Below are 11,349 nucleotides of genomic sequence, written 5' to 3'. Positions count from 1 at the left end.
CCGCCCACACACGCCCCGATGCCACCGCTGCGCCCATAGCCCCGGCCCTGCCTACACCAAAGCGAGGGCATCCCTCAATCCCCCTCCAGCAATGAGCAACCACGGCGTATCGGTGTGGAGGAGTCCCTCCAGAGGGAGAGCGTAGAAGTTTATTGTATGTAAGAACCAAGGCCGTGAGCTATGTACACGTATTTACACGACAAAATGATGAGCCTAAGTATTTACACCAGGAACTGTCCCCGCGAATCTGTACACCCAGAATGACCGTGAAAACATATTTACAGATGGGACCCAGCAGCCATGGGCGAGAGGGAGATGGGAAGGGAAGGAATCTGAAGGAGGAGACGGGCACCATGCAGTCATGGACTGCGGCAGGGCTGGGCGATGGACACTGTCCCCATCCCCTGGGGTGGCAGTGCCAAGGAGGTGAGTGGCAGATGGGAAGTGGGTGTTGTTCCTCCTCCTTGTCCCCAGATTGCCACTGTGTACCCCATGGAGAGGCTTTCTGTTGCTGGGGGGGTGTTACAGCTCACTGAAGCGCACTGCCGGCTCCAGCTTGTGGGACAGGGCAGTGAGGACCTTGTCGAACTTCTCGTAGCGCTCGGCCTGGCTGCTCTCAGCCCCACGGCTGCCCCAGAGCAGCCGCAGCTGGAACTCGGTGCTGAAGATCTCCAGCAGCTCCGCTCTGCCCTGGAAACCTGCAGGGAGGGAAAGTCAGTCCCATGGAGACAGGATGGGGACCCAGCACTGCCACCAGTGAAGGGAGAAGGGCCAACCCCATCCCCATCTTGCTTACCCTGCAGCTTCACCTCAGCGTTGGTGTGGTACAGTCCGCCATGGTGGGCCACCATCCGTGCAGCTTCCAGGTGGGCCATGACCACCTCCACGCCACTGTCTGTGGCCTCCCAGGGCTCAGGGCTGTCCATCAGCGCATCGTCCCGCTCCAGGAGAGTCACCAGGGGCATGACGTGGGGAAAGGTGGTGTTGGTCAGCGGTGGCCCTTCTGCAGAGAGAGGCTCTGTGAGCACCACTCATGACCCTGACGCTGGTGGGTACATGGCTCAGTGTCCCCACATCCTCCTCATCTTGCTCCCTCTCTGCCTTGGACCCACACAGCACTCCCACGACAACACAGCCCTATGGAGCTGGGCTGCCACTACAGCCCTGGGACAGAGTTCTCGCTCAGCTGCAGCACAGACACGGCTGTGGCTCTGAAGAAGGCTCTGCTTGAGGCCATCACCTCATCCAGCACCAGCTGGGCCTTTCTGCTTGTGTCCAGGAGAGAAGCACTGCTGTTCCTGCTCTGGCAGTCTGTGTGTCCCAGGGCTGCAGCGAGCAGAGGGTGAGCAGATCGCAGGGCGCTGCGTGTGAGGGAGATGCAGCTTTTCATCCTCCCTGCCCACAACCGGCCGCTGTCCCCTTGGCTTGGCACGCATTGCCATGCGAGCACAAGGATTTGGCTCAGCTGAGCCATGTTTGTGCCCAGCTGCTGGTTTTATTTAGTTATGAAATGCTTCCCTGGGAAGGAAGGGGCAGCTGAGGCCAAGCAGGCGCTGCTGGGGCTGTGTAGAAGCAGGGAGGAAGTGTCTGGCCCTGCTGGAAGAGGGACGCAGCTCTCCAACATGTGCTTCCCCCCTCCCCCCAAGCAAGGATGTGCTTGGCTGAACCAGGAAGAAGCAGCCAGGTGGGAGATGGGAGCTGCCCTTCTCACCTTTCCCTTCGTTCAGGCTCTTCAGGAATGGCTTCAGCTTCTTCTCATAGAGGATGGCACCCTCTGTGTGCCGCTGCCGCAGCACCATCCAGGTCTGCTCCAGCCGTGAGATCTGCAAGCAGAGGGAAGTGCTGCTTCTGAGCCCCAGCACCATGACCACAGTTTCTGCTGCTGGCACTCATGGCCAGAGACTGCATGGCCCTGGCACCAGGCCGAGCTCAGTGCTTTTTCTCCTGCCATGCCCCAGGACAGCAGCCTCCCCGTGCCGCAGAGGACTTGAAGATGAGATGCAGGGAGGGAGCAGCCATTCCATTGCCTCTGTGAAGGCAGGAAGCAAGGCTTCCCAGCTGGGCTCGATTTAAAATTGAATTTTAATCTCCTTTCATCTTCCAAAGGGAGCAGTGTGGCCCGGAGATGCTGCTGCCACGGCCTTGAGACCGATTTGTATTGTACTGGAGGGTAGATTCATTTCCTCTCAGGAACAGAGCCCAGCACAAAACAAAAAGCCCAACCACTGACAAACAATCACATCCCGGCAGCACTGGGCTGTCTGCTCTGCAGAGGGGACGGCTCTTTGCCTTCCCTCCTTACTCCCCAGCAGATGTGGCCCCACACCTCTGCCAGGCCTTGGTCCCCCTCCTCCCACCCCATGGGTAGGCCATGGGGACAGGGGGTGTTTAGGAAAGGGGTCGAGCCCAGGCCACGAGGACGAAGGCAGCATCCCCGTACCTGTGCCATTTCCAGGGCGTTCATCACAGCTGCAAAACTGAACATGTTGCCCATGGTGCTCTTCAGCTCGGCAGCCAGCTGGATGGTTTTGTGGAGCAGGGCTGCCCGCTCCTCCGTGCTGCCCGTGCAGCCCAGAATGTCCACGGCGATCATGATGGACATGGTGTGGAACCTGTTTCAGGGCGAGAGGCAGAGCAGGGCTCAGCACGGGGGCAAAGAGCTGGGGCTGCTCCTGCCACTGCCCCAGCATGGGGGTTCAGCAGGACCCTAGGAGGTGTGATGTCCCCCTGGGCCGAGCTGGGGCACCCCGGGGAGCTGGGTTGTGTCGTACCGTTCCAGCAGGTCGAGCCGAAGCTGGTGGCCATGGGGCAGGGTGAGCAGCTCCATGCCGGAGCTCACCCCCATGAGCCGCTGCATCTCTGCAGTTACGCCCAATATCCGAGCAACCTGGCAAGAAAGGTGAGAGGTGATTAGACCTGAGCGGCCTCGGGCAGTCCTTTGCCCCAGCCCAGCCTCTGCCAGCTGATGCAGGCTGACAGAGCTGAGAGCAGGGATGCTCTGATGCTCAGGGATTCCAGGGCTCAGGGGCACTGTTTCCCTGTTAACCTGGAGCAAACGGAGGGCAGCAGTGCCCATCCCTCCCGCCTGGCCCCGCCGTACCAGGCAGTCCACTTTGGTGATGTGTTTGGCGAGTGTCTTCGCATCCACATCCGCCAGCAGCTCTTTAACCTTCTTGAGCACAGCCATCTCCAGGGGCTTGTTCTCCAGAGGGATGAGCAGGGACTGGAATGCTGCCGGGTTGAAGGAGGAGCACGTCTCCACGGTGGGGGGCACAAAGCCCACAAAGTCCCGCTCTCCTTTCAGCCTCTGCCCCGCCTCCGCTTCCCCAGAGCCGTTCTCCACAGTCCCTCTTTGCCCTTCCTCCACCTTTAGCCTTTCCACGTAGCTCTTTGCTGGCTTGGTGTCGTGAGCCGGCCGCTCTCTGCTGATGGGTGAGGTGGGGTGCAGCTGGCAGTAGTGCCCCGTGTCGGGGTCACTGTAGCTGTTCACAGAGGGAGAGGGGGAGGCGCGGGCGTAGCCGTGGCATGGCGTGGAGTGGGTGCTGTGGGCAGGGTCCGGCAGAGGTTTGTTGCTGCTACCCGGGCACAGCTGGGGCTCACTGGACCTTCTGATGACCGGGGAAGCCGGGGTGATCCCAGCTGCTTGGCAGGTATGAGGCTTTAGCCGTGTCACTGCAAGGAGTAGGAGAGAACTTGTTAGCAGAGCCTGGAGGCGTGCACACACCAAGGATTGCTCAGAGGGCAATGCTCCTTGCCCGGGGGCTTGTCTTTACAGCCAGCTCTGTCCCCCTCCCCGGGCTCGTGTCTGCGCTGAGCTCAGTCTGAGCCGTGTCCCGCTGTGCCCAGAGGGGTGATGCCTACCTGTGCTGTATGCGGGTGAGGTGGGGTTCTCTGAGATGGGTGACATTGGGGAGTGCAGGTCCTGGATCTGGTCCACGCTGACAGCACAGTTGCGGATGATGTCCCTGTGGTGTGGCAGGGACACGCTGGGGAAGGGAAAGACGGAAGCATCAGACTCTGAATTTAGTGCCTGAGCAAAGGCGGAGGGGTTGTGACTCTCCTCCCCACAGGCATCAATACCTTCTGTTACCAGAGCAAGTTGAGCCCATGATGAGCTCAGAAGGGGCCAGTGCCTACAAAAAGCAGAGCCAGCCCTACCTGCAAGGAGCCTGGTCCTGGGAAGAGAAAAGGGCATCTTGATGGCAAGGTACTGGGATAACATGGGATGGGATGGGATGGGATGGGATGGGATGGGATGGGATGGGGTGAATCCAGGGTGCTGTGGGGAAGCAGGTCCAGCAAAGGTGTGGGAAAGTTTTCTAGCGTTGTGGTGCGTGGGTGCAAGGGAGTATCTCATGCTGGGTGTGTTTTTAAATCTAAGAGCTGCATGGCAGCTAGATGAGCTGTGTTGTTCTCTCCCAAAGCTGGGGAGCAATGCAACGTGCCTGAAGCTGGACGAATGCCCAGCTGGCTCACAGTGAGAGCCAGGAGATGGTGCGGTGTTGAGCTGCATGTATGCTTCTGTAGCAAGCTAGGAGGTCTTGTGGCACTGGGGCAGTGGTTACAGCCTGACACAAACACTGTGAGTCAGTGGTGTTGCAAAAGTTGCTGTGGTGGGCTGAGCAATGTGAGCACTGCAAGAAAGCAGGGCAGGCAGTCTGCCCTCCCTGGCACAGGCTGCTGTGATGTCTTTGCAGCCCAGAGCACTACGTGTCTGTGGTGGGGGCAGGATGGGAGAACAGCTGTGACGATGAGAGATCTGGGGAAAACATGAGCGATGAGGGAAGGCTGATGGGTTTGGGCTCTTCTGGACGTGTGTATGTTCTCCTGAAAGCCCAGGTGTTTCCGTTCTCCCTGCAGTAACAGTTTGGTTGCTTGTTTTCTGCTGCTGTGGTCCCACCCTGCCCTTGGGCTGAGAAGGCTGGGGTGGCGAAAAGGCAGCCTGGCTTGCAGACAGGTGGACAGGACAGCTGTGCCCGCTGGGGACACGTGGTGATGCAGGTCCCCTGGCCTTTGTGCAGGGGTTTAAGTGTGCTCTGCCTTCCCTGGTGGGGCCTGGGCATCCTGAGGCTGCCAAAAGGAAGCCACATGAAGGAAATCTCCTTCACCCCCTGAGAAGCCTGGCTGTTGCAAGGTGTGTGTGACCTGGGCAGCCTTGTTAGAGGCTCAGTGTGGCTGTGCAGACCCCATCTGTCATCTCCTCTTAGTAATTCCTTGCAAATACCCCCGTGGAAAAGGCTCTAAAATGAAGTTTGGTCAGAAGGAAGCCACCAAATGCCCTCATGGTGCTGGCTGACACTCCTGCATCAGCCTGGGAAAGCTTTGACAAGCTCTGACACGCAGGCAATCCTGGACTGAATGATATAAAACACCCTCTGCCTTCTGGCCTGTGTGATGCCAAGCTGCGTGCTCACTGTGCGCTGCTGCGGTGGTTCAGCATGGCTGGCAGCCAGCCTGGGAGAAAGCCCCACTTCCAGCTGGGTACTGGCTCCTCTCCCTGTGCCTCTGCTGGTTTCCATGCCTGCACTGAGGCCGCTTCCACCCCCAAAACCTGCTCCTGCCTCATCCTCGAGGACCGATCCCCTGCACCCACCTGGTGGAGCACCCTTCGGCCCTGGTGATCTTATCGGCCGTCAGCCCGTCTGTCATGGTGATGCTCCTCCTCTTGATGTGCCCTCCCTTCTGGGAGGCCGGGCTGTGGGACCCCCCGTGCTTCCCATTGGCGAGCCCATAGCTGGCCTCCAGGTAGCGCAGGGGGAAGGTGCGGTTGATGGGGCAGTAGACGATGGCACCGCTCTGTTCGGAGATGGCCTTGCGGTTGCCCACGTAGAAGCGGACGAGGGCGGGCACGTTGTCAAAGCTCTCCTGCTCAAAGAGGTACTGGACGCGGGTCCGGCTGTCGCTGGACTTCACCGTCACCTTGTTGATCTTGAAGTGGAGGGGCTCGTTGCGCCAGCGGCACGTCAGCACGTAGTCACCCAAACTGGTGAGCGAGTCGCGGATGAGGAAGTCGCCGTTCCTCTGCACGAGACTCTCTGAGACCTGGCAGGGATGGGGCAACGGCTCAGGCACGGCCCCGTCGGCTGCACCGGCACACAGGGGTGGATGCTCCACCAGGGCTGTTATTTAGGGGATTCCCCTCATCCTGGCTGTGAGTTTCAGGAGTTTCCCCGTGCCAAACCCACGCAGCCCCCGCCCTCCCCATCCTCACCTCCCGCGGGATGCGGCCGTGGTACCATGCGTGGCTGCGCAGGTCGGTGCTGCTCAGCTTCAGCTCCTCTTCCAGCTCCTTGTGAAGTTTCTCTGGTGATGAGTCAAGGATGTATTTCTCCTTGGAGAACTGTACAGCAAAGAGAGAAAGCATCAGCTGGGGTTCTGCCACAAGCAGTGCAGCCACTTCCTTGCAGGGTCTGAGGGATGCTGTCCCCTGTCCTTCCCACTACCAGCGCCTTCCACATCCACTGGATACGCTAGCTGCAGGGTCTAGGAAGGGAAGGACTGGCCCTTGGGTGCTGGTGAATCCCAAGGGCAGCGCCTGTGTGCTGGGACTGCAGGGATCTCTCAGGGAGGAATGTTCCTGATGTCACCTACCAGGAGCAGACCTGTCCCTGGGGACGAATGCCTGCCCCAGCTCCCTGTCCAGCACATCCTGGGCTGAACCACTGTGGGAAGCCCTTCTCCAGGAGGAAACCCACTTTGTTCCTCCTCCTAGAGACATCCTCCTCCAAAGGGTTAACTCGGCTGTGTTTAGCCTGACAGCAGCATGAATAGTAATGACAAATGTAAAGGAAACCTTCTGCATCGAAATGAGCTCTTACCAGCACTGGTGCACCTGAGCCTGGAGGATGCAATTTCCCCTCCTCCCTTCCCTGGAGAGATAAGGATGGCGTCACTTCTCCCTCAGCCATACTCTCTGCCACCACAGTGGGGGCATTCCCTGAGGGCATGACATGCGTGAGGGGGATGTGTATCCCACCAGCACAGCAGTTTGGCTGGGGCTGCTGGGGTGTCCTGTTGTGCTGGCAGCCTCTGAGCCCTTTGATGCATGCTTCCACCCATGCCAATGTTGCTTGTGTGAGCTCAGGTGGCTCAGTGGCTTGGCTCCAGCTCCTTGGCTCCATGGTGCTTGTTAGAGTAGCACCGCTGGTGTCTGTGAGCTTGAAGCTGGTGCCCAGTGGCACTGCTCTGGCACACATGTCTGGCTTTGCATTGTTCCCTAGGGCACCAGAGGCTTCAGCCTCAGAGCAGACTCTTTGCACAGCACCTCATCTTGTGCCCTCAGCCAATTTCTCTCTGCTTCTCGTAGCACAGAGTGCTGCTCTCCCAGCCTGTGCCCTCCACTCCTGAGACTCACTGTCCCCCTGCCCACCACCTCCCTAGCCTGCAGCCGTGTGTATCAGCTAAGTTGGGCAGCAACCCCATCCCAGGGACGAGGCTCCAGGCTGGGGAGGTGGGAGGAGGAGACAGGGGAAGAACAGCGCGATGGCCCAAGCTCTCCAGGGCTTGCCCTCACCAGCCTGGACCTGCCTCTGTTCCTCCCTTCCAAACTGCAAATGAGTGTTTAAAAAAAATAAATACTAGGACAGTGGAAGTGAAAGTGAACAAACTCCTGGGTGCTCCTCTGGCTTCAGTTCCTCCCCAAAGGAGGGCTCTGCTTGCTGGAGCTGCGGGGATGTGAACATGAGACACGTGGGTCGCGTACTCCTGAGCACCTCTACTGCCCCGGGGCCCTCGAGGAGACAAAGCCGTGTGGCACAGCTGAACCCTATGAAAAATAAATGGTCGCTGGCGGATGCTGCTGAGGTCTGGCTGCATCCTGGGGGGCTGAGGCCGAAGCAGATGCCGTTTCCATGACAACGCTTTGCTTGGTGTGAGCAGCCGTGGGTGCCCCGTGCTGCAGCAGCGCCCCGCAGTGCTGCCGGCCCCAAGCACCAGGCTGCTGCCTGCACGGGAGCTGGGGGTCCCTGCTGAGCCAGACCCTTGCTGGGAGAGCTGCGGAGCTGATGCCCCCAGCGAGGGGATTAGCACCCACCCTGCTCCGTGCTGTACATCTGGCTTTTTCCCAAATCCTCCCCATCAAATGCACAGGATAACAAACACAAACCCAGCTGAGCAGCGCCCGGCGTCTCCAAGCTGGGATTTGGGCAGCAGCCGGCTGGCAGCCGCACCAGGTGCTGAGCTGGGGAGAGGCATGCAGGGCTTTGTGCCCTGCAGTCGGGGCAGTGAGGACAGCTGTGAGCAAAGGGACCCTAAGCCACGTGATGGGCACTGTCCCTTCAGCTGCTTGGCTGGGAAATGAGGTCCCATCCAACCTTTACAGCCAGCAAAAAGCCATCGCTTGGTGACTGCAGCCACTCCAACCAGGACCCTGATGCACAGGGAGCCCTCTTCTTCGGTATGATGGCACTCTGGGGGCTGTCCTCATGCTTTACGTTGGCTTGGTGCTGCTCTGCTTGGTGCCATGTCTCAGAGGAGGCTGTGTGTGGCTGCCAGCTGGCATGGCGAGGCGGCCGGCCCGGCACCGTCAGCAGCGTGTAAGCGGATGTGCAAGCACTGAGCTGAAAAGGGCACCGCTTGGTGCTCTCTGCTGTGCCAAGAGGACATCAAAAGATGTACAGCCCGATGTGAGGTCTTGCATGCTAGAGAGTTGGCTGTGGAGAAAATCCTCGACTTCCACTACCGCACAGCTCAAGTGCGTGATGCTGGCCGCCTGCTCAGAGCCCCAAGGCTTCCTCCTGCTGAGTGGGATGGGACAGGGGTGAGAGCGGTTCCCCGAACCAGCCAAACCAGCTCAGGAGCTGCCAGAGATGGTGCCAAACTCTGCCTGAGGAATCCTAACCAGCAGCCAAGGTGGTTTGGCTGGTGAAAGGAGAGCTCCTCCATCATGTTCAGCAGCAGGCAGGCTGTTTCATGAGCTGTGGGTACAGCAGGGCTCACCGGGAGGGGATTCCCTGGGCACTTCATCCCTGCTCTCCTCTTTCCCTCTACCTGCTGCTTTCTTGGCAGAGGAAGCACCTTTGGTCGCAGCTATGGACTAGAATTGGCAGCCAAAGGGCAAGAGCTGGGGGGTGGGGTGCTGACAGCTGTGGTCTGTGTAAAACAGTGGCTCTGCCTGGTGTGAGGAGAGCTCCAAAATCTGGCACTTGGCTTTCTCTCCTTGCAAAGGTGCTCTTATGAAACAGGAGTAATTTGCAGCCTGCTTCCCAGCTCCCCCCTCCCAGACCTGAAGCAGCTGAAGATGAAGTCAGCATGGAGAGCAAGGTGTATGAGCACCCACCCCACCCCACGATAACATCTCCTGGCTATCCTCAGGGCACAACGTGCAGCTGCTCTCACTCTCCTGCCCTGAAATGGGACCCTCACTGGGGAAATCCCAGCCCTTACTGTTTTCCAACTCCCAACTCCTGCTGTTGGAGCAGACGTGGGGCCTGGGAAGCAGAACTAGGAGGGAATGGATTAAGAAGCCACTTGAAGCAGGCGTATGGGCAAAGCCTCAGAATCACCAAAGAGCCTTTCTTCTCTGCTTAGCTCTGCATTGGGCGATGGGCTACTTCACAGCAAAGGATTTTAAAACAAACATCCTCGTTGAGGCAGCCAGCATCCTAGCAAAGCTGAGCACTGCTCTGCTTGCCTGGTGCAGGGCTGCTGTGTTCGCCAGTCTGCCCAGTGCTGCCTGACCCCCTTGTGTGCCTGAGAATGGCCAGCCCACCTGAGCGAGGGAAAAATCAGGTTGTCATGGGGTTGCTCCTCACCTGCATGTAGTTAATCTTACTGATCTTGATGTCCCTATGGAAGAGAAATAGTTTTTCCCTCTGTACTTCAGTTGCAATGACTCTGGGTGTTTAAATAGACTCTGAGAAGGCACGTGCCCATCTCATGGGTCACTGGAGGCAGCTCTTGGCTATGCCACATCTCCACTGCTCCCCACTGAAAGCACGCAGACTCAGGAGCTGTCCTGGTGCTCGAAGCCTTTCTTAGGAGTGGTCCTGGCCATCCAAAGGGTCTCCTTTGTGGCAGCTCTGGAGCAATGATGTCTGGCTGGCAGGGGTGGGGTGCAGCTGGGAACATTGGGATGCTGCAGGGTGGGACGGATGCCCAGCTCATGCTATGGGGTGGTGCAGAGGAGCACGTCTCCAGTGCGGTATGGGGTGTGTGTGTACACACATCTCCATCCATCTCTATATTACTTATCTCACTCTGAGACGGTGGTGGCTGCTGCTGCTGCATCCCTTTTCAGAGCTGCTATTGGCCAGAAATGATGTCAGTGCTTCCCAGGCTGGGTGCACTGCCATTGGCGGCGAGCAGGGATGCGGCTGTCAGCTGGAAGCGCTCCAGTCATTCATGGGGACTTCAGTGTGTGTTTGCTGGGCACACTTGGACACAAATAGATGGTGAAGGATCTGGCAGAGCCAGGTGAGCACTTAGGGCTTCACTTTTAACTGTTTCTGTGGCCGGGATGGAGTGCCCTCCATCCCCTCCTGCATCCCTGCGTGAGGGCCAGGCACCCACCTGTCCCTCCCTTGTTCTGGCAGCAGCTCGCCACGATGCTGTGGTAGGGCACATCCCCTGCTGTTGCACGGTGGCCCTCTGACAACCAGAAGAAGCTCCTCTCCATTTGCCCCCACTCAGCGATCACAATCCCTGGCTCCGCACCGAGACCAGCAGCAATCATGACAAGACTTGAAATGCTTCCTCTGGGTTCTGAGTTACCCAGCATAATCTCTACAGCTCGGCACCCACCTCCTGGAGCAGTACTGAATCAGACTGCCAGCTCTGCTGGCTGCCAGCTCCGGGCGCTTCTCACCCTTTTTAACTTGCAGCACGCCAGCAGCTCGTGTCAGAGTCTGCATGGCTCTTGCATTGCTAAGCACCTCTGCTCAGTGGGTAAATGAGGGAACAGCTTCCTGGCGCTCTGTCCCTTTCTCAGCTTGTGCGAAACGCCAAGAATCCAAAAATAGGATGTCTAGAGGTGGAAGTGCCACAGGACAGGTGACAGATGGATGCCGGCTTTCTGTAACACCGCAGTACAGACAGACCCAGGCCAGAGAGCTGCGTGCCCGTCGGGGCCGAGCCTGCTGGTGCTCCCGAAGCACCTTTAAAGCCGAGCACTCCCCCCGACCAGCCTTCCTGCGGGCGAGGGATGCTGCTGCGCCCATCGCTCCGTCAGAAGTGCCGGTCCGGCGCTCCGGCTTTGGCTTCAGAATCCCTTCGCATAGCGGAGCCGAAGCACCTGAGCGGGGAAGCACGAGGACGCGAGGGCTCGAACCTCCCGCGAGCCACGCAGCGCCCTACAGAGAGCGGCCCCAAGGTCAGCGCCGCCCCCGGGGCTCTTCGCCCCACGCGACCCCC

At 59.0% G+C, this 11,349-nt stretch overlaps 1 protein-coding gene across 2 annotated transcripts in view; it reads right to left on the bottom strand.

The window, feature by feature from the left end:
• Positions 1-107: 107 nt before the first annotated feature.
• Positions 108-11,349, bottom strand: part of SH2D3C (SH2 domain containing 3C) — a 19,500-nt gene continuing 8,258 nt past the window's right edge. The window contains exons 4-12 of one of the 2 annotated variants that reach the window (XM_010720837.3): positions 6,212-6,340; positions 5,594-6,042; positions 3,862-3,986; positions 3,101-3,672; positions 2,772-2,887; positions 2,441-2,612; positions 1,712-1,823; positions 797-1,003; positions 108-698 (exon numbers count right to left, since the gene is read on the bottom strand). In XM_010720837.3, the coding sequence (XP_010719139.1) occupies positions 523-698; positions 797-1,003; positions 1,712-1,823; positions 2,441-2,612; positions 2,772-2,887; positions 3,101-3,672; positions 3,862-3,986; positions 5,594-6,042; positions 6,212-6,340 (2,058 nt within the window). In that variant the 3' untranslated portion in view covers positions 108-522. The remainder of the gene's footprint in view (positions 699-796; positions 1,004-1,711; positions 1,824-2,440; positions 2,613-2,771; positions 2,888-3,100; positions 3,673-3,861; positions 3,987-5,593; positions 6,043-6,211; positions 6,341-11,349) is intronic. The other variant, XM_010720838.3, reaches the window with a different exon arrangement.

Source organism: Meleagris gallopavo, chromosome 19 (genome assembly GCF_000146605.3).
Source record: "Meleagris gallopavo isolate NT-WF06-2002-E0010 breed Aviagen turkey brand Nicholas breeding stock chromosome 19, Turkey_5.1, whole genome shotgun sequence".
Taxonomy (NCBI): Eukaryota; Metazoa; Chordata; class Aves; order Galliformes; family Phasianidae; genus Meleagris; species Meleagris gallopavo.
Note: the sequence above shows the minus strand (reverse complement) of the source record. Positions and strands in the feature narration are given on the sequence as shown.